The sequence below is a fragment of the Haemorhous mexicanus genome, chromosome 28, assembly GCF_027477595.1.
Source record: "Haemorhous mexicanus isolate bHaeMex1 chromosome 28, bHaeMex1.pri, whole genome shotgun sequence".
NCBI classification, from domain to species: domain Eukaryota; kingdom Metazoa; phylum Chordata; class Aves; order Passeriformes; family Fringillidae; genus Haemorhous; species Haemorhous mexicanus.
In genome coordinates this window covers 6,116,535-6,137,115 of record NC_082368.1, presented here as the reverse complement: position 1 = coordinate 6,137,115, position 20,581 = coordinate 6,116,535, and the positions used below count along the sequence as shown (strand labels likewise).

The following is a 20,581-nucleotide window of genomic DNA, read 5'->3' as shown; positions in this document are numbered from 1 at the left end:
TTCCCCCGTCCCTCCCTCCCCACCCCAGCTCCGGAGGGGTCCCCGAGCTGCCAGGAGGGGTGACAGTGGCAGTGCCACCCGTCCCTGCGTGCGCTGGGGGTGTCACCGCCCCGCTGGGAATGGAAACTATTGACGGGAGCCGGGCTGGCCACCGGCCAGGGGCAGCGGCCACCGCGGGCCTCGGGGGGCTCCGGGGGACACCGGGACTTCCCCGCGGGGTCAAGGACAGGTGCCGGGATGGCCTGGCCTGGGGGTGGGCAGGGGACAGGGCACGGGGTGGCACAGGGGTGGCACGGGGTGGCACGGGGGTGGCACGGGGGTGGCACGGGGATGGCACGGGGTGGCTGGGCTGAGCCTGCCGGGGATCTCAGACCACCCCCAAAGAGAGAAGGGGAGGGGGGACCAGAAGGGGCCGAGCCCTCAGCGCCACCCCCCAGGCGTGTCACCCCCCAGTGACTGCAGTGACCCCAGAGCAGGGCAGGACCCGAGCTGTCCCTTCCCTGCGTCCCCCCAGAGCCCAAAACACCGACAGGAGCGTGGCCCCCCTTGTCCCTCTGTCCCCACACTGTCCCTGTGCCTGTCCCCCACGTCCCCTCCGCGTGTCCCCCGTCCCGCGCCTGGCTCCCCGCGTGTCGCGGTCCCCGCGGCGCCCCCGGCCCGCCCCCGGCCCGCCCCGCTCGGGGCTGGGGAGGGGCTGCAGGGCGGAGCTCGGCAGCGGAGCCGCTTCTTTGGATAAGAGGCGCGGGGCCACGGGGCCGGGCAGGTGGAGCGCGTGAGGCACCGGCACCGGCACCGGCACCGGCACCGGCACCGGCACCGGCACCGGAACCCCCCACGGCACTTTTGGGGTTTTTCCGGCTGCTTTAGGGTGTTTTTGCCGGGTTGTTTTTTTGCCCCCGCTCCCTCTTGGCTGTCCCGGGGCCGCAGCCTCTCGGGGCCCCCCCGGTAGCACCGGGCATGGAGGGGGCGGCGGGAGCCCGGCCGGGCGGGCAGCGCTGACCGGCGCCGCGTCCCGGGGCCGCCGCCGGCGGGGACCCCCATGAGCGGCTGAGCGGGGCCGGCGCCCCCCGCCCGTCCATGGGCGCGCTGGAGCCGGGCACCGGAGCCCCCCGGCCCGCCGCCCCCATGCTCAGCGCCGCCGCCAGCTTCGCCAAGGAGCCGCCGGGCCCGCGGGACGCCGCCGCCGCCGCCGCTTTCTTCGGTGATGGAGGGGGACCGGAACCGGGAGCCCCCCCGCTCCCTTACGGCGCTCCCGGCGGCTTCGGCGGCCGGTTCCTGGGGCCGTGCCCGCCCTACCGGGCGCCGCCGCCTCCCGCCGCGCCGGTGGAAGGTTACGCGGGCGCCGAGGGCGGTTTGGGCGGCGGGGGGAGCCCGCTGTGCCCCCCGCTCTGCGCCCTGCCCGGGTACCGCGCGGCCGGCAAGGTGCAGGTGATGCTCAACAATTACCCGCTCTGGGCCAAGTTCCACAAGCACCAGACCGAGATGATCATCACCAAGCAGGGCAGGTGAGCCGGGGGCACCGGGGGGCTCCGCGGAGAGCGGGGACGGGGAGCTGGGGGCGGCGGGGCACTGGGAGGGACTGGCGGGGACGGGGACCGGCGGGACCGGGGTGCGCGGGGACAGGGAAATGTCGCAGGACGCGTGAGGAGACGGAGGGGACGGGGTGGGGACACCGAGGGGAACCTGAGAGCACCGGGGGAACGGGGACGGGGACAGCGCGACAGAAATGGGCAGCGCCACCCGGCACCGGGGATGGCGGGGGTCCGGTGTGGCCACCGGGGGCGGGACAGACCCCGGGACTGGCACGGTGAGGGGCTGGGGGGTCCTGCCTCGTCTCCCCGAAGGGTGGGAGGTGTTTGTGGAGCTGGGGGTGCGAGAGGAGACCCCCGTCCCCTCGTGGGTTTCAAGAAAAGCCTGGGAGGGGGAGGCAAAGCGTCCCAGAGGTCCCCGGGTGTTGTTTCCTTGGGGAGCTGAGGCTTGTGGGAAGGAGAAAAGGGTCTGGGGGTGTCCTCACCTCTATCAGGGAGGGACAGGGGGGTCGGACCCTCGGGGACAGGGAGGTGGCAGAGGTGGTGGCGCTGCCAGGGGCCTGCAGGCAGCTTTGATCCGGCCCCAGCCCACGGGCCGGATCCGGAGCTCGGCGCTGCAACAAGTGGAGAGGAGCTGCTGCCACCCCGGAGCGCCGCGGGAGGGTGGGGGACACCCTGTCCCCTCTCTGTCCCCTCTCTGGGGTGGAAAGCCCCCCGTGCTCTGTGACCGGGGGAGGGGGAGCGTTTTGGCCGCGTCCTGGCTGCCAAAAACGCCCTCGGTGACGCCACAGCCGGGCACTCGCTGTCCCCTCCGTGCTGCGGGTTCCCGGGGTTGGAGAGGGGTGGGGAATCTTTGGGGGCTCCACCAAAACCCCAGTTTGGGGGGTCTGGGTGCCATGCAGGCCCTGTGGGGCTGTGGAGTCCCCACGACGTGGAGCAAGGGGAGCCCAACACGCTGACCCCGTCCTTCAGCCCCACCCTGGGGTGATGAGGATGAGGGGACCCCCACCCTGGGCTGCACTTTGGGGTCTCCCTCCCTGGCCATGGCACCACGGCAGGGATCACACACCGCCCAGCCACCCCCAGATCACCCCGAGGGGCCCCCAAACCCCGTGCCAGGGTGGAACAGGGCTGCACCCCCGCTCTGGGCCCCCAGCAGTTGGCACAGACCCCCCCAGCCCCTCCTGCCGCGCTGCCCCCCCTGCCCAGCCCCAGCCCCGCGCCCAGGGGTCCCTTTGTGCCCGCGCCCCTCGCTGGCTCGGCCGGGAGACAGATGGTGTCACTTCGATGCTGAGCCCGACCTGCTGGATGTGGTGGAAGTCTAAACACGTTAGGGCCGCTTGGTTTGGCACGGCCGAGCCCGGCCCCGCTCCGCCCGGGGATGCTCCGAGCCCAGCACGGAGGGGGGGACGCGTCCCCAGGGGGTGGCGGGGGTGGCGGGGACCCCAAATTGTTGTTTGTTGCCCGCCGCCCCTCAGGCCCTGCAGGAATGTGCTGAAATTCTGCTTTTTTCCCTCCTTTTCCGCTCTTTCCCGGCGCGGTGCTGGGGACGTGCCCTCCCTGCTGCGCCAGGAGCCGCTGCTGAGGGTCTGGAAATTGGGGTGGCCCCACAGATCCCATCCCCCCTCCCCGCTGCACCTCTGCTTGCATCTCCCAGCCCGGAACCGCCAATTTTGGGGGTTTTCCCATCTCCATCCCCCACCGCGAGGGGCTGCGGGCTGGGGGGGGTTTGCTCGGCGCAGGGGGGCTCACGGCGAGCCCAGCCCGAGGAGAGCGTCAAACCCAGAGCCACAGCACATCCGCTTCCCCCGACCCTGAGCTGCTTTTGCAGCGTGCAGGGCCGGGCTGCAGCGCGGCTGAGACAGGAAAAACCCGGCGGGGCTCGAGGGGGCCGTGAGCCCCAGAGCGGGACCCGAGGGGGGCCCGCACCCCAAGCCCCGGGCTGGGGGCTCTGGGGCAGGCAGGGAACGCGTTCCCACCCCGCCGCGGGCTCTGCAGCCCCTCCCGGCCGCTCCTGGGCGCTGGTGGGGTGCAGCCCCCCGTGACCCCCGCGGAGGAGCTGGGGCTGGGGGGACACGGTGGCCCCGGGGTGAAGCGGGCCAGGCGCTGGGGTTCACCCTGCTGGCACCGCTCCTGCTGTCCCGTGCCATCCCGAGCCACCCCAGCCCGGCCTGAGCCACCCCAGCCCGGCCTGAGCCACCCCAGCCCAACCAGCCCGCTCCAGACCATCCCCGGCGGCTTCCCACGCCTGTCCCCGTCCCTGTCCCTGTCCCCGTCCCTGTCCCTGTCCCTGTCCCCGTCCCTGTCCCCGTCCCCGTCCCCGTCCCCGCTGTGTCCCCGCGGCTCCCGGGCCCTGGCAGGGCAGGATCCCTGCGGAAAGCCCCGAGGACTCGCCGGGCACGGGGAATTCCTGCCGGGGCTGGGCCTGCCCTTGGGGTGGCACTGCCCTTTGGGGTGGCACTGCCCTTTGGGGTGACACAGGGGCCGGCACTGCCCTTTGGGGTGACACAGGGGCTGGCACTGCCTTTGGGGTGGCACTGCCCTTTGGGGTGACACAGGGGCTGTCTTTGCATTTCGAGGGGACACGAGGGGCTGTCCCTGTCGCTGGGGACACAGAAGGGCTGTCACTTGGGGGTGGCCCAGCGCTGCCTTTGGGGGTGCAGGGGCTCTCTCTGCCTTTGGGGACCCCGGGGATGGCTTTGCCTTTAGAGGGGACACCGGGGTGGCTTTGGGGACGCAAAGTCCGACAGGTGGCTTTGATGTGAGGGGTGGCCGTGCAGGAGAAGGGACACCAGAGGTGGCAGCGCCGTTGGGGACCCTGGGGATGGCTCTCCCGGGCTGGGGACAGGCGATGCCAGGCTGGCAGCTCGGCAGGGTTGGTGCAGACGTGTTGTGACTTGTCACCGTGTCCTGCTGCGCTGTGACATTTAGCTGTGCCCTGTCACCCACACGGGCCGTGCAGCTGTGCTGTGCAGATGTGCTGTGCCACGCAGCCCTGCCGTGTCACCGCCTGTCACCGGTGGCACACCGGGCACGCCGGGACTCGTCCGGCTGTGCCACCGTGCTGTGGCACCACGGCGTGCACTGCAGTGTCACTGTGCCATGTTCCCATGCCATGTCACCGTGCCATGCATTGGCATGTCACCACTGTTCCATGTCACCGTGCCAGGCATTGCCTTGCCACCACCATGCCATGTCACCCAGCCCTAGCCCTGTGTCCTGTGCCGTGCAGAGGGGGCTGGCCCGTGTCCCAGGTTCCATGTCCTGTATCCCATGTCCCATGTCCCTTGTCCTGTGTCCATGTCCCCTGACCCGTGTCCATGTCCCGTGTCCTGTATTCCTTGTCCCGTGTCCCGTGTCCCCTGTCCCCTGTCCCCTGTCCCCTGTCCCGTGTCCCGTGTCCCGTGTCCCCTGTCCCCTGTCCCCTGTCCCGTGTCCCCTGTCCCGTGTCCATGTCCCGTGTCCTGTATTCCTTGTCCCGTGTCCCGTGTCCCCTGTCCCCTGTCCCCTGTCCCCTGTCCCGTGTCCCGTGTCCCGTGTCCCCTGTCCCCTGTCCCCTGTCCCCTGTCCCCTGTCCCGTGTCCCGTGTCCCGTGTCCCCTGTCCCCTGTCCCCTGTCCCGTGTCCCCTGTCCCCTGTCCCCTGTCCCCTGTCCCGTGTCCATGTCCCGTGTCCCGTGTCCATGTCCCGTGTCCCCTCTCCCCTGTCCCCTGTCCCGTGTCCATGTCCCCTGTCCCGTGTCCCCTGTCCCCTGTCCCCCTGTCCCCTGTCCCCTGTCCCCTGTCCCCCTGTCCCGTGTCCCCTGTCCCGTGTCCCGTGTCCCGTGTCCCGTGTCCCCTGTCCCGTGTCCCGTGTCCCCTGTCCCCTGTCCCCTGTCCCGTGTCCCCTGTCCCGTGTCCCGTGTCCCGTGTCCCGTGTCCCGTGTCCCCTGTCCCGTGTCCATGTCCCCTGTCCCCTGTCCCCGTGTCCCCTGTCCCGTGTCCCCTGTCTCCTGTCCCGTGTCCCCTGTCCCCTGTCCCATGTCCCCTGTCCCGTGTCCCGTGTCCCGTGTCCATGTCCCGTGTCCCCTGTCCCGTGTCCCGTGTCCATGTCCCCTGTCCCCTGTCCCCTGTCCCGTGTCCCGTGTCCCCTGTCCCCTGTCCCCTGTCCCCTGTCCCGTGTCCCACACGGCCCCGGTGCCTCTCGCTGTCCCCGCGCTGCCGCCGGGGGAGGAGGGGGAGGCTCAGGAAGCCGCAGCCCCCCGGAGCCTGCCGGGGGCGGGGGGCTGGGGAGGCTCTGCGGGGGTTTGGAGCCCCCGGCCCTCCCCTGCTCCCACCTGGCCACCCTCGGTGTGTCCCAGCCCCGCAGCGTCCCCGTGTCGCCAGCTGTCCCCTCGCTGTCCCCGCGCGGTTCGCAGCGGGACAAACCCCGAGCGCCGACACTTCACCCTCCGAGGGTGGAACCAGCGGAGCCCCCCGGGCCCGGGGGGCACCTCCCAAACCGCAGTGCCCGGGCCCGGCGCGGCCGAGTCCTGCCCCAGCCGGGCCGGGCCGGGCCGGGGGTTAAAAATAACGGCGAGGCGGGCGCGGTTTCGGTGCCGCCGCCGCCCTGCCGTGCCCGGCCGGGCCCGTGCGGTTTCCCCGTGAGAGCGCCGGGGCTCGGCTGGCAGCGCCGGGGAGCGCGCTGTGGGAGCGAGAGGCAGAACGAGGCAGCCCCAAAGAGCTGTTTTGTTCTCTGTGCTCCCTGCAGAGCTGGGCTGCTGCAGCAGAGCGCGGGGAGCTCGCCCGGCCGCGGCTCCGAGCTCCCCGGCGGTTTTTAGTGCGGTCGCGATTTTTTATCTGCGGCTGGAACCCCCCTGAGCTCGCTCCGGAGGAGCTGCCAGCCCGGGGGAAGGTCCCGCTGGGGACACGGAGGGGACAGCGGGGTCTGCGAGGGCTCGGGGGTCCCCGGGGGACCCGGGGGGAGCCGGGGGGCTCAGGGCCAGCGTCGGTCCGGAGCACGTGCAGCTCCTCGCCACGGCCGCTGCCTGCTCCGCTTCTTTCTCTTTTCACTTCTCTTGTTATCTTTATCTTTATCGTTTTCTGTATCTTCTTTTTATTCTTATTTTTACTTTTCTCTGTTCTTGTTTTTAGTCTTTATCTTCTCCTTCTTTCTCTTCTCCTCCTGATTCTTCATTTTTTTCTTTTTATTTTTTTCATTATTTTTCCTTTTTCTTCTTATTTTTCTATTTTCTCTTCCTTTCCCCCTCCCCTTCTTTCTCTTAATCTTTGTTTTATTCTCTTTTCTTTTTCTGGCTTTTTTTTTTCCTTCTCATTTTTTTCTTTCTCTTTCTATTTTTCCTTTTTCTTCTCTTTCTTTTTCTATTCCTCTCTCTCTCGCAAGGGCAATTTTGAGTCAGCCTCCACCCGCTGACTTTTCTTTCCACTGCCCTTCCCCCGGCGCTGCCCCGGCCCCGCTTCCTGCGGGGGGGCCCGGACCCCCATTTCCCCTGGTGTGCCCCCTCCCCTCAGGAATTCGGGGTGAGCCTCCCCTGGGTGGGGGACACGGGGAATTGAGGGGTGGCCGGGGGGGCTTTCTGCCGGGGGTGACATTAAGGGGGTGGCCGGACAGCGGGCGGGGGGCGGGGGGACACGCACACCGGTGTCCAGCTCCGGCCACCGGAGCTCCTGAAGTTGCCAAAATTCCACGGCTGGGAGCCGCGGGGGGGGCGAGCCGGGGCCCGCAGCCATGGCTGGAGGCCTCGACACCGACCTGAGCTGGCCAGTGGGGGCTACTGGGGCCACTGGGGCTACTGGGGGCTACTGGGGGCTACTGGGGGCTACTGGGGCCACTGGGGCTACTGGGGGCTACTGGGGCTACTGGGGCCACTGGGGCCACTGGGGGCTACTGGGGCCACTGGGGCTACTATGGCTACTAGGGGCTACTGGCGGTACTGGTACCATTGGGGCTACTGGGGGCTACTGGGGCTACTGGGGGCTACTGGGGCTACTGGGGCTACTGGGGGCTGCTGGGGGTACTGGGACCACTGAGGCTACTGTGAGCTACTGGGGCCACTGGGGCTACTGGGACCACTGGGGCTACTGGGACCATTGGGGCTACTGGGGGCTACTGGGGCTACTGGGGCTACTGGGGCTACTGGGGCTACTGGGGGCTGCTGGGGGTACTGGGACCACTGAGGCTACTGTGAGCTACTGGGGCTACTGGGGCTACTGGGACCACTGGGGCTACTGAGGTGCTGGGCCAGCGATGGACACGAGGGGCAGGGCAGGGAGCAGAGCTCTCCCGGCCCACTTGGAGGGGACCCCCGGGGGGCAGCGGGGTGCAGCCCCGGCGGGTGGCAGCTGCCGGCCCGTGGTCCCCCCGGTGCCACCGTGTCCCCTTCCTGCCCTTGGCGCGGGCTGGCGCCCAGCCCGAAATAGCAGCGGTGTTGGTTTCCGAGCCGGAAGGTGCTTGGGGAGGGGGAGGAAGATACCGGGGGGGGGGGGATCGGCCCCGACAGCAGCCCCCAGCTGCCGGGGTCACTCAGCTGCTCACGGGCACCCGGCCGGCCGGGGGGGTGGGCACCGCGCTGCCTCAGTTTCCCCGTCACCCCCCTACCCGCCCTACGCACCAAGGGCCGGGCGGGGGGTGACAGTGTCTGTGCCTCTGTCCCCTCCCCAGGCGAATGTTCCCCTTCCTCAGCTTCAACCTGTCGGGGCTCAACCCCGTGGCGCACTACAGCGTCTGCGTGGACGTGGTGCTGGTGGACCAGCACCACTGGCGCTACCAGGGCGGCAAGTGGGTGCAGTGCGGGAAAGCCGAGGGCAGCATGCCAGGTAGGGGCCCTGCTCGCCCTCCCCCGGCCTCCCGCCGCCGCCGGGCTGGGGGTGACGCCGCGGCCGCTGTCCCCTCGCCAGGGAACCGCCTGTACCTGCACCCCGACTCGCCCAACACGGGCGCGCACTGGATGCGGCAGGAGGTTTCCTTCGGGAAGCTGAAGCTCACCAACAACAAGGGAGCCTCCAACAACGTCGGGCAGGTGAGGGGAGGGTCCCGCCGCCGCGGCAGCTCGCTGTGACGCCCCCTGACCGCTCGCTGTCCCATTTTACCCCCCCAGATGATCGTGCTGCAGTCGCTGCACAAGTACCAGCCGCGGCTGCACGTCACGGAGGTGAAGGAGGGCGAGGGGGAGGACGGGTACCCCTCCCCACACACCCACACCTTCGCCTTCCCCGAGACCCAGTTCATCGCCGTCACCGCCTACCAGAACGCCGACGTGAGTGCGAGCCCCCCTGCCAGACCCCGGCATGCAGCCCCCCCAAAAATCCCCCAACATCACAAAAACTCCAGCAACCCCCCCAGTGTCCCCCCAGAAACCAGACAGACTGTCCCAGTGTCACCACAGCAACCCAAACTCCCCCAGAGCAGCCCCTGAACCCCCCCAGCCACACCCAGGGTGTGCTCGGCTTCGGGGGAACCCCCCAGGCCTCCCCCCAGGCCGCCCCTGCCTGCCAGCACCCCCGTCTGCAGCGTCACTGCGACCCCAGGTACATCCCCTCAGCATCCCTGTGACCCCAGGTACATCCCCTCAGCATCCCTGTGAGCCCAGGTACATCCCCTCAGCATCCCTGCCACCCCAGGTACATCCCCTCAGTGTCCCTGTGACCCCAGGTACATCCCCTCAGCATCCCTGCCACCCCAGGTACATCCCCTCAGCATCCCTGCCACCCCAGGTACATCCCCTCAGCGTCCCTGTGACCCCAGGTACATCCCCTCAGCATCCCTGCCACCCCAGGTACATCCCCTCAGCGTCCCTGTGAGCCCAGGTACATCCCCTCAGCATCCCTGCCACCCCAGGTACATCCCCTCAGCATCCCTGTGACCCCAGGTACATCCCCTCAGCATCCCTGTGAGCCCAGGTACATCCCCTCAGCGTCCCTGTGAGCCCAGGTACATCCCCTCAGCGTCCCTGCCACCCCAGGTACATCCCCTCAGCATCCCTGCCACCCCAGGTACATCCCCTCAGCATCCCTGCCACCCCAGGTACATCCCCTCAGCATCCTTGAGGCCTCTGAGGCCCGGATCCCCCGAGACTGCCAGAGCCTCCCCCTGGATCCCTTCAGCCTCCCCCTGGATCCCTTCAGCCTCCCCCTGGATCCTTCAGCACCCCCCGATCCCTTCAGCACCCCCTGATCCCTCCCAGAACCGTCCCCCAGCATCCCAGGATCTCCCCCCGCGTCCCCTCAGCATCCCAGAGGCCTCCCCGTGCCCTCAGATCCTCCCAGACTCCCAGAGCCTCCCCCTGGATCCTTCAGCCTCCCCCTGGATCCCTTCAGCCTCCCCCTGGATCCCTCAGCCTCCCCCTGGATCCTTCAGCCTCCCCCTGGATTCCCCACTGCCCCCCCAGGACCGTCCCACACATCCCAGTACCCCCTCCCCAAACCCCTTCAGCATCCCCCAGCCCCCCCAGCCCCCCTGCCCTGGCCAAGGGTGGCATTCTGGTGGGATGGGGGGAAGGGGACAGCAGGGGGACACCCCGGAGGGGGGACAAGCTGCCAGCAGCCCCCCCAAAGCCCCCTCCCCCCAGATCACCCAGCTGAAGATCGACCACAACCCCTTCGCCAAAGGATTCCGGGACAACTTCGACTCGTGAGTGCCACCGCCCCTCTCCCTCCTGTCCCCCCGCTCCCCTCCCGGCCTCACCCGGCAGGAGCGCCCCCCAAACCCCACCGTGCGCCCCCTCCCCAGGATGTACGCGGCCTCGGAGAGCGACCGCCTGACCCCGTCCCCGCCGGAGGCTCCGGGCTGCCAGCAGCTGCTGCCGGCGCCGCGCTTCCAGCCCTTCCTGCCCGAGCAGTTCCCGCTGCCCCCGGGCCGCTTCTTCGGGGGGGAGCGGGGGGCCGCGCTGCCCCTGCCCCCCAAAGACCCCCCGCCCTGGTACTTCCCCCCGCAGCAGCCCCCCGCCCCCGGCGCGCTGGACTACGGCGGGTTCGAGGGGGGCTACGGGGGGGGGCAAACTGGTGCCCTACGGGGTGAAACCCTTCGCGCTGCCCCCCGCCCCGCACCCGCCCCTGCCCTACTACCCCGAGGGGCCGGGGGGCTTCGGGGTGGCGGGCGGCTGGAGCCCCGGGCAGTACGGCCCCAAGGGCGGCGCCGCGGCTCTGGGCTGGTACCGGGAGCCCCGCGAGGAGAAGGGCAAGGAGCCGGAGGGCTGGGCCACCGAGCCCCCCGCCGCCGTGGCCGCCGGGGACTCGTCGGACTCGGGGCTGTACGAGTGCAAGCGGCGGCGGGTGTCGCCGTACCCCTCGAGCACCGAGAGCTCCTCCCCGCCCCGCAACGGCGACATCTACGACAAGGACCCGCTCACCGACGGCGGCTACTACGGCTACTACGGCAACTGAGCCGCGCCGGGGGGCGAGCGAGGGGTCCGAGCCTCCCGGACACCCCAAATCTGGGTCCCCCCCACCCCCACGTCCTGGCACGGCTGGAGGGGGGGGCTCGGCCTGACAATCAGCCCCCGGTGCCACCCCGGAGGGGCCGCGGGGGCCGGCGGGGAGGGGACGGGCGGGGGGCGACGGTGGGGAGGGGTTTTTGGTGTGGGTGGTTTTTAAGGGAGGGGGGTTAATGCTGAAGTATTTATTGAGCCCCCCCCGCGCCCGGTGTGGGGCGGGGGGCAGCAGCATATCGCAATAAAGGGGGCACCTTGGGACACGGCTCCGGGCGGCTCTGTGCGCGTGGCGGGGGGAAACTGAGGCACGGGGGGGTGGGGAGGGACTTGTGCATCCCCAGCCTGATTTGGGAGGGGGTCCTGAACACCCCCCGGGGGTAGTGATGGGTGGGAGGGAGAAGGAATCTCTCTGCACACCCCAACTCTTCACAGCCTTTATTAGAGCAGCCCCTGTGCACAATTTGGGGGGGGGGCAGTGGGGTCTTCCCGCCCGCGGGCACCCTGCGACCCCCTAACCCCCCCCTTATCATCCTGTGCCCCCAGGGCAGGGGGGCACTGCCAGCCCCTGCCCCAAAGTGCCTCAGGTGTCCCCAAGGCGCTGCCCCGGGGCGGGGGGGAGGCATTGCCAGTGCCCCCCTCCCATTTTTACATCACAGTTTTACTGAAACAGCGGCAAAATGGCTCGGAAAGGGGGGGGGGGGGGTCTGCACCCCCAGTGCTGGGGGGACCAGCCCCACTGCTGGGCACTGCTGTGAGGAGCTGGGGGGGCTCAGCACCCCCCGGGCTGGGGTCTACCAGAGCACTGCGCTGTCCAGGTGGGAGAAGCCGGGGTCCAGGCGCAGCTTCCAGTAGGTGTTGTTGGTGACCCACGACTCCTTGCCACTGGCATCTGTCACACGCCTGGGCGTGGGGTGGGGGCACGGTTGGCACTTCCAGGGGGGTTTCCCACTCCCCAAGAGCCCCATGGCCCCCCGGGAGCCCCACGCTCCTCTGAACCATCAGAGGGGTCTCACCATTCCTTCAAATCCCCCTCATCTCCTCGAACCATGGGGGGGCTTCCCATGGGGGGTTCCTCCTTCCCTGAGAGCCTCACTTCCTCCTGAGCCTTGGGGGGCCCTCAGGGCTCTCGTGGGGGGCTTTCCCCACTCCCTGCGAGCCCCACACCCCCCTGAAAGTCCCACACCCCTCTGGGCCATGGGGTGCTCCCAAGACTCCTGGGAAGGGTCTCCCCATGCCATAAGAGCCCCACATCCCCCGAGCCAAGAGCGGCCCTCAGGACCCCCAGAAGGCCTCCCCATGCCCCTGATGCCGGAGTCCCCAGCCCCAGGAGCCCCCCGGACCTGAAGAACCGGGCCTGGTGGGTGATGTTGTTCTCCTCCATCACGCGGCGCCGGTCCCGCTGCAGCTGCTCGATCTGCCGCTTCTGCGCCTCGGCCGCCGGCACGTTCCCCTCCTCCAGGTACCTGGGGGGACACGGCACGGGGCTGTGAGCACCTGGCCAGCCCCAGCCGGCCCGGCCCGCACCCCGGGGCACCGCTGACCGCTGGTCCGGCCGCAGGCGCGTGTCCGTGGAGGGCAGCACCCGGCGCAGCTCCGGCGTCAGCTCGTTCAGCTCCAGCGCGAACTGCGTGAAGCCGTAGCTCCTCTCGTGGTCGCGGGGCATGGGGTCTGCGTGGGGGGCGTGGGGACGGTCAGAGACCCCCTCCCAGCATGGGGTACCCCCCCGGGCGGTGCCCCCGGGTCCTTACTGGCTTTCCAGACGCACTGGCCCGGGGCGGGCCCGCGGCGCAGCCCCTCGTGCCACTTGCCCGCCAGGCGCTCCACGGCCGTCCCGCTGCGGCTCAGCACGGCGCCCTGCACCTCGTTGGCCCCCGCGCCCCAGTACCGCGCCTGCGCCAGGGGCGGGGTCAGCGGGGAGGGCGGGGCTAGGGGAGAGGGTGTGGCTATGGCAGGGTGGGGCCAGGAGTGATGGGAGGAGCTTTCTGGAACTCGGTGCAGTCATTGGCTGTAGGAATAGGGTGTGGCCATAGGAAAAGGGTGGGGCGATGAGGAGGAACCTTCTGGAAAGCATGGAGTATTGGAAAGGGGTGTGGTTACCACTGGGAAAGAGTAGGGCCATGAGGGGGAATCTTCTGGAAAGCGTGGAGTAATTGGAAAGGGGCGTGGTCACTGGGAAAAGTGGGGCGATGAGGAAGAACCTTCTGGAAATCATGGAGTAATTGGAAAGGGGCGTGATCACCACTGGGAAAGGGTGGGGCCATGAGGAGGAACCTTCTGGAAAGCGTGGAGTATTTGGAAAGGGGTGTGGTTACCACTGGGAAAGAGTAGGGCCATGAGGGGGAATCTTCTGGAAAGCGTGGAGTAATTGGAAAGGGGCGTGGTCACTGGGAAAGGGTGGGGCCATGAGGAAGAATCTTCTGGAAAGTGTGGAGTAATTGGAAAGGGGCGTGGTCACTGGGAAAGGGTGGGGCCACTGGGAGAGGGTGTGGCTATTGGAAAGGGGAGGGGCAATGATTGGTGGGTGGAGCCTTCTAGAAAGGGTGGAGTCACTGGAAAAGGGTGGGGCTATGATGGGTGGGGTCATTTGGAAAGGGTGGGGCTACTGGGAAAAGGGTGGGGCCAGGAGTGACAGGCAGAGTAATTGAGAAAGGGTGGGGCACTAGGGGGTGGGGTCACTGGAGAAAGGGCGGGGCTATTGGGAAGGGGCGGAGCCATAAGTGAGAGGCGGGGCCAGACAAGGGGCGGGGCAACAACAGAGCGTTTAATTACCAAGTGGGCGATGGGGCGGGGCCACACCCGAGGGGGCCAGGGGGCGATAATGCAGAGGGGCGGGGTCAGGGCAGTGGGTGGGCGGAGCCTGGGCACGGAGGGGCGGGGCACACCTTGCAGAAGGTGAGCTTGCAGTGGTAGGAGGCGTCGCGGGTGTTGCGGATCAGCACCTCGCCGTAGTGCTCGATCCAGCGGGGCCCGCTCAGCACGTTGTGGATGCACGTGGTCACCTTGTTCCACTTGTAGTGGTCCCCGGTCCTGCGGGCAGCGCCCTCGTGGGTGGGCACGGAGGGCAGGGGGCGCGGGGGCGGGGACCTGGGGGGGCCCACCTGTGGGGCTGGGGTCTCACCTGGGCAGCTGGACATTGACGGTGCCCATGGGGACGATCTCCAGGGATTTGCCCCAGAATTTGTTCTTCCACCTCATGTCTGGAGGAGGAGGAGGAGGAGGAAGAGGAGGTGAGACCCCCAAGCCCCCCGCCCTAGGGGGACCCTCCCAGTGCCCAACGCCCTCCTGGGCTCTCACCTTGCCAGAAGACAAAGTTGTCGGACTCAGCGTGGCAGGCGGAGATGGGAGGGTGGTGGGAGACCTGAGGGGACAAGGAGGGACGTGCCAGCGCCCCGCCCAGCCCCGGGGTGCCCCCCAGGACCCCCGCCCGTGCCCACCTGCTCGCTGATGAAGCGGAAGCCGCGGTCGGGCCGCACGCACTCGTAGGTCTCGCCCAGCACGGGGTTGAAGGGTTTGCTGCCCGCCCGGTAGTAGGTGGAGGCGTAGGCAGACACGGCAAAGGCGGCCACGTACACCTGCCACCGTGCCACCGTGTCACCGTGTCACCATGGCCACCGCGACGCTGCCACCACGCCCCACACGGGCACACGCCCGCCCTGCCCGTCCCCACAGGAGATCTGTGTGTCCTCAAGCACCTCTGAGCACACTAAACCCTCGAAGTCCCCCTGCTCCACTTGACTTTGGGGTCCCCAGTGTCCCCCAAACCCTCAAAGTCTCCCTGTCCTCACACGACCTCGGGCTTCCTGAAACCCTCAAACTCCCCAAGTCCCCTCATGTCCCCCAAACTTCTGGTGTCCCCTGAGCCCCCCCCACCTCCTGTGGCCTGTCCCCAAAGTCCTTCATGTCCCCCGCCATGTCCCCTTGCTCCTGTGCCCCCTGTGACCCCCCGAGCTCCTTCCACACCCCATGAGCCCCCTGCACCCCCTCCCCTGGACCTCCCCGTGCCCTCCTTGTCCTCAAAGTCCCTCGTGTCCCCCTGCCCCGAGCTCCCCTAAATCCCCCTCGTGTCCCCACTGCCCCCCGCTGTCCCGGTTCCCCCCGTGTCCCGGTTCCCCCAGTGTCCCGGATCCCCCGCTGTCCCAGTTCCCCCCGTTGTCCCGGTTCCCCCCGGTATCCCTGTTCCCTGCTGTCCCGGTTCCCCCGCTGTCCCGGTTCCCCCCGGAATCCCGGATCCCCCGCTGTCCCGATTCCCCCCACTGTCCCGGTTCCCCCCGGTGTCCCAGTTCCCCCCGGTGTCCCAGTTCCCCCCGGTATCCCGGTTCCCCCTGGTATCCCTGTTCCCTGCTGTCCCGGTTCCCCCCGTGTCCCGGTTCCCCCGGTGTCCCGGTTCCCCCGCTGTCCCGGTTCCCCCGCTGTCCCGGTTCCCCCCGGTATCCCGGTTCACCCGCTGTCCCGGTTCCCCCCGGTATCCCTGTTCCCTGCTGTCCCGGTTCCCCCCGTGTCCCGGTTCCCCCGGTATCCCGGCTCCCCCGCTGTCCCGGTTCCCCCCGGTATCCCTGTTCCCTGCTGTCCCGGTTCCCCCCGTGTCCCGGTTCCCCCGGTATCCCGGTTCCCCCGCTGTCCCGGTTCCCCCGCTGTCCCGGTTCCCCCGGTATCCCGGTTCCCCCGCTGTCCCGGTTCCCCCGCTGTCCCGGCTCCCCCCGTGTCCCGGTCCCCCCGCTGTCCCGGTCCCCCCGGTGTCCCGGCTGCCCCCTCACCAGGCGCTGCCGGGGGTCGCGGGCGCGGCTGGCCCTGTCCAGCAGCTCGCTGTACTCCAGCTCCTCGCAGAGCCGCTGCAGGGTGTTCAGCGGCTCGTTCAGCTGCACGGGCAGCGCCACGCGGGACAGGTCCTTGCCCACGCTGCTCCGCAGGAGCCCCCACAGGCTCACGTCCCCCGAGGGCGCGGGGGGCGCGGGCAGGCGGCTCCTGCGCCGCGGGTCCGGCCCCGGCAGCTCCAGCGGCGGCTCCAGCGGCGGCGGCTCCGCCGGCAGCCCCGGGCGCTCCGCTCCTGCCGGGCAGCGGCCGGTGGGACGGAGCCGACCCCTCCCCGGAGCTGCCGGGGAGCAGAGCTGTCCCTTCCCCTCGGTTCCCCCCGTGCCGTGTCGGGAGGCAGAGCTGCCTCCGCCTCGCTTCTCCCTTCCCGCATCTCCGCCGGTGCCCCCTCCCTCCCCGGTGCCCTCCCCGGTGCCCTCCCCGGTGCTCCCCGTACCTGTCGAGGGGCGGCCCGGCCCCCCCGGCTCGGTGGGCTCCTCGCAGACGCTGGTGGTGACCTCGCTGATGCACGACTCGTCCTCCGAGGGCTGAGGAGGCGCAGGGACCGTCGGCGGCTTCGGGGGTCCCGGGGGGACGGGAGGGATGTGGGGGAGACCCCCTGGAGGGGGCGGGTGGGGCGCTACCGGGAAGGGCCCCCCCGAAAGGGTGGGATGAGGCCCGGGATCCTGGGATGGGGGTGTCGGGATGGGGGGGTGGGTGGGTGCCGGTGGGGGAGCAGCAGCGGGGGGGGGCACCGGCAGCACCCGGCCCCCGCCCCCGGGCTCAGAGACTGCGGAGACCCCGAGAGCGGGGAGGGAGGGGGCTGCGGGGGGCTGCGGGGGACACGGGGAGCGGGGGGGATCCAGGGGCTGGGGGGGACACGGGGAGCGGCCCTCGGGCTGGCTAATGACGTGGGACAGGGGAGAGAGAGGGGACAGATGAACCCAGAGCAGCGAGGGGTGGCCGGGGGTCCGCAGAGCCCCCCACCAGCAGAGCCCCCTCGCCAGTAGAGCCCCCCCCAAGCCCCTCACCTCGTTCTCAGAGGAGCTGGCGGAGAGGAAAACCTCGCAGGCATCGAAGAACTCGGTGTGGGAGTCGGCCAGCGAGACGATGCTGCGGTTGGAGAGCTGCTGCTCCCGGCCCTTGGCGGGCAGCGCGTCCGGCTGCGGGGACAGCCACCGGCTCAGCCCCCGCCCCGGGGGGGCCACAGCACCCCCAGGCCGCCCCATCCCACCCCCCTGACCTCATCCGGGTGCAGCGAGGCAAAGGAATCCAGCGTGGTGTCGGAGGACACGGACAGGGAGTGGAAGCGGCGCAGGGCGGGCTGTGGGAAGGGCGAGGCTGAGCCGAGTCCCCCCGGCCGCTCCCCTCCAGCCAGGACAGGGCTGGCAGGGACAGCGGACCCCCAGCCCCCTGCTGAGACCCCGGAGCAGCACCCGAGGTGCTCCCTCACCCCGGCGGTGCCGGCGCTGCCGGGCCGTGGGGCCGGGCACTGCCGGTCCAGCGCCTGCCGCATCTCCTCCAGACGGGCCCTCTCGGCCACCAGCGCGGCCACCACGCTGCTCAGCGAGCCGTGCACTGCGGGGGGACACGGTGGGCGTCAGGCCGAGCGTCAGCACCCCAAAACCCGCGCCGGGACCCCCGGCCAGGCCCAGCCCCCCGGGCCATCGCACCTTTCTGGGCCAGCACCCAGAAGCTGCGCTGCAGCTGGCTGTACTCCGGGGGCACGCTGAAGGGCAGCTGGCTCTGCGACGGCTCCAGGTAGCGCGACAGGTTGGGGACAGAGCCGTGCAGGCGGCCCGCCTGGGGGGACACGGGGCTCAGCGGGCTCACCCGGGGGGCTCCGTGCCCAGGCGGTGGCAGAGCTCGGGGTGGGGGCTCCGGCTCACCCTCACCCTGCCGATGGTGTCGTCCTTGGCAAAGCTCTGCGTGCACCAGATCTTGGTGCTCCTCCGGCCCTTCTTGGGCCTCTCCGTGGCGGCCGAGGGCTGTGAGGGAGAGGAGGGGGCTGCAGCTGGACCCTCCCCAGGAAGGGGGGGCGCGGGACCCCCTCCCTCACCTGGCCGTCCCTCTCACCTGGCCGCCGGAGATGAGCGGGGCTGAGGGGATGCGGTGCAGGGCCTCCAGGTGCTGGAGCATTCCCGTCAGCTCCTGCAGCTTGGCCTGGCACTCCGACAGCTCTGCCAGGGGCACAGGGGTCAGGGAGGGGCACAGGACCCTGCCCGGCCCCACACGGCCCCTCGGGCCCCACTCACCGGCCGAGCAGCGCTCCAGCCCCTCGCTGTCCTTCAGCCAGGCGTTCACCTTGTCCCGGGAGCTGGCCAGCGTGGACAGGGCAGGGGCACTGCCCGAGGGCAGCATCCGCGTCCACTGGCCCTGCAGCGGGGCACAGAGGGCACTGATCGCTGTCAGGAGCCACTCGCCCAGGCCCTGCCTGGCGCTGTCACCCCGAGCTGTCACCCACCTGCGTGCTGGTCCCCGCGGGACCCCCCGGGGGACACGGCCCCGGCCGCTCGCCGTGGTGGTGGGAGCACAGGCTGCTCACCCAGCTGGAGAACACCTCCGGGGACTTGATCTGGGGGACAGGGCCGAGTTGGAGGGGACACCACCTGATGTCCCCAAGCCCGTGCCACCCCAGCTCCAGCCTCCCAGCGGCACCTTGAGGTGATAAATGTTGTCCTCCGTGTCCAGGTCAACCCTCTGTGCCTTCTTGTTGACGGACATGACGGACTGCCGGACATCGATGGCACCGTGCAGTTTGCCCTTGAGGACCTGGGGGGGCCCAGGGACGCCTGTCAGGGGGACAGACCCCCCTTCCTCAGGGGGCCACGGGGGTGTCCCCAGCCCTGAGCCCCCAGGGAGGCTGCGTGGCCACAGCCCGGGCACACACTCACGTCCTGGCGCGTGGTGGAATATTTCAGGATCCCGTTTTCCAGCACGAAGTACCGCTGGGGATGGAGGGGAAGGTTGGTTTGGGGAGGGGGCGCAGACAGCAGCCCCTACAGCCAGCCCCCCCTGCCCAAATCCTGCCAGGAGCAGCTGGGCTCACGGCTCCTGGTGCCAGCTCTGCCTGTTACCTTGTGCCAGCCCTTCAGGGGCCATTTCCTCTTCTTGAGCAGGTACCCCTCGTGCCGCTGCGGCTGCTGCCCGGGGCTGCCCCGGGGCTCCTCCACCACCTCCCAGCTCTCCGAGCCCTGCGGGGACAGGGGTCAGCGTGGGGGTCCCTCACACCAGAGGCTGCTGCCCGCCTTGTCCCCAGGCAGGGACATTCGGTACCCCCAGCCCCCAAAGCCTCCCTGTGGTCATTGTGAGCCCCCCGAATCCAAATGCAAACCTGCTGGACGCTGCTGTGCTTGGAGGACACGGTGCTGTTGGAGCGGGACAGGGCTCTCTTCGGAGAGCACGGGTCCTTCTCGTGGCTGCCCATGGCCGGCGAGCAGAGGGGGCAGGGGGCACCGGGCCGAGCCCCCCCTCCCGTCGGGGCTGCGGGGCCGGGGCTCCGAGCTCGGCCGTCACGGCGGGAGCCGCTGCGGGGAGGGCACGGCCGGTCAGGGAGCTCGGGGAGGGTCCCCGCAGCCCCGCTGGGACAGGGGGTGGCAGGGATGGCCCCGTCCCCAGCGCCCGGAGGGCTCTGCATGGCACCGCCGCCGGCACCGAGAAACTTCTGCGTGCGCCGGAGCCTTTGACCCTCCCAGCGTTATCTCGGCTGTGCCACCCAGTCCGGGTCCAGAGTCCGGCCCGCCGCCCCACGGGCCGGCTGGCACGGGGCACGCGTGGCACAGCCGGGGGTGACACCGGCGCAAGGACCGGCACGACCCCTGCTCCCCCCGAGCCCTGCCGAGCCCGGCGGGGCCGCGCGCCCTCCCGGCACGGCCTTTGTTCCCTTTGCCCTTCACCGTTCCAGAGGGGGAAACTGAGGCACGGGCAAGCTTCTCCTGGCCTTGCCATCCCCCCGGCGCTGTCCCTAACGGGGCACCCACGAGTCCCGGCCGCTGCTGTAGGATGGATCCCGGGATAACCCCGGGACGGCGGCCAAGCCCCGGCGCCGGTGAGCACCGTGCCGGTAACGGCGGCACCGTCACCGCCGTACCGATGGCCACGGCGAAGGTAACCACGGCACCGGCAGACAGCCACGCTGCCTCAGATAACCCGGCACCGGTAACGGCGCCTCCGAGGGGAGGGCACCGGGGGTCTCCCGGCTCTCTCCCGCAGGTGCTGCCCGGGATCGGCACCGACCCCTCGCACCGGAGCGGGGCTGCGCCGGTACCCCCGGGGCTCTCCATCCCCCGCGCGGGGCAAAGCCCATCCCCGTGTCCCCGCGCCGGTGTCACCCCCCGGGGCAGCGGGGGCCGGGGGTCGCGGGGCCGGCCGGACCTTTCCCCCCGTGCCGGTCGCCGGTGCTCACCTGGGCGGGCGGCGGGCGGGCGGCGGGGGCCGGTCGCATCCTGCCCGGCGGCGGCGGCGGCAGGAAGCGGAACACGGAGGGCGGTCCGGAGCCGCTCGGCTCTGCCCCCTGCTCCGTGGAGGACCGGAGCCGCCAGCGCCCGGAGCCGCCGGGACACCGGGAGCGAGCAGAGCCCGAGCGCCCGCACGGAACCGGGGCAGCTCCGGACCCCACCCGAGAGCAGCCCCGGGGAAAGCGGGGGAAGACCCCCGCGAGAGGCAGCACCGCACGGGGGTCCTGGGGGTCACTGACCGAGGGGGTCTCAGGATGGATGTCTGAGGGTCTCAGGATCATCGTCCCGTGGGGGTCTCGGGGCTGCTCATCCCGTGGGGATCCCAGGAATCACCACCCCATGGGGATCCCGGGAATCGCTGACCCACGGGGGTGTCCGGGATCACCCCTCCAAGGTGGTCCC

The 20,581-nt window shown here is 70.3% G+C and overlaps 2 protein-coding genes across 9 annotated transcripts; one reads left to right on the top strand and one right to left on the bottom strand.

Moving 5' to 3' along the window:
- The first annotated feature begins 747 nt into the window (after positions 1–747).
- TBX21 (T-box transcription factor 21) lies at positions 748–11,024 on the top strand. Its single transcript, XM_059869569.1, is given in 7 exon segments — positions 748–1,505; positions 8,168–8,322; positions 8,404–8,525; positions 8,604–8,762; positions 10,074–10,135; positions 10,235–10,490; positions 10,492–11,024. Coding segments are annotated over 7 exon segments (1,578 nt in total). The 5' UTR covers positions 748–1,077; the 3' UTR covers positions 10,888–11,024.
- A 330-nt stretch (positions 11,025–11,354) lies between these two features.
- OSBPL7 (oxysterol binding protein like 7) lies at positions 11,355–20,188 on the bottom strand. Of its 8 annotated transcripts, XM_059869436.1 has the most exons (23): positions 20,128–20,188; positions 19,057–19,249; positions 18,800–18,916; positions 18,617–18,670; positions 18,381–18,494; positions 18,187–18,297; positions 17,978–18,098; positions 17,799–17,902; positions 17,612–17,710; positions 17,396–17,525; positions 17,176–17,300; positions 16,966–17,046; positions 16,754–16,885; positions 16,180–16,270; positions 15,689–15,978; positions 14,369–14,506; positions 14,229–14,292; positions 14,053–14,131; positions 13,817–13,961; positions 12,683–12,939; positions 12,476–12,602; positions 12,275–12,397; positions 11,355–11,834 (listed from the first exon to the last, which is right to left on the bottom strand). In XM_059869436.1, exons 2-23 carry the CDS (start codon positions 19,147–19,149, stop codon positions 11,580–11,582), a joined length of 2,850 nt encoding a protein of 949 aa, XP_059725419.1. In that variant the 5' UTR covers positions 19,150–19,249; positions 20,128–20,188; the 3' UTR covers positions 11,355–11,579. The 8 variants fall into 8 exon arrangements, with proteins under 8 accessions (XP_059725419.1, XP_059725416.1, XP_059725417.1 ...); XM_059869433.1 differs by lacking the exon at positions 20,128–20,188 and having other exon boundaries at positions 19,057–19,374; XM_059869434.1 differs by lacking the exon at positions 20,128–20,188 and having other exon boundaries at positions 17,618–17,710; positions 19,057–19,374.
- Between the last annotated feature and the right edge of the window lie 393 nt (positions 20,189–20,581).

Excerpts from the sequence above, each read along its gene's own strand:
- OSBPL7 (XM_059869433.1), bottom strand. The coding sequence starts at position 19,359 with ATGCAGAGCCCTCCGGGCGCTGGGGACGGGGCCATCCCTGCCACCCCC. Across the intron at positions 18,495-18,616 it reads ATTCCACCACGCGCCAGGAC|GTCCTCAAGGGCAAACTGCA; the intron begins GTGAGTGTGTGC and ends GGGCCCCCCCAG. Across the intron at positions 17,301-17,395 it reads CTGGGTGCTGGCCCAGAAAG|TGCACGGCTCGCTGAGCAGC; the intron begins GTGCGATGGCCC and ends GTCCCCCCGCAG.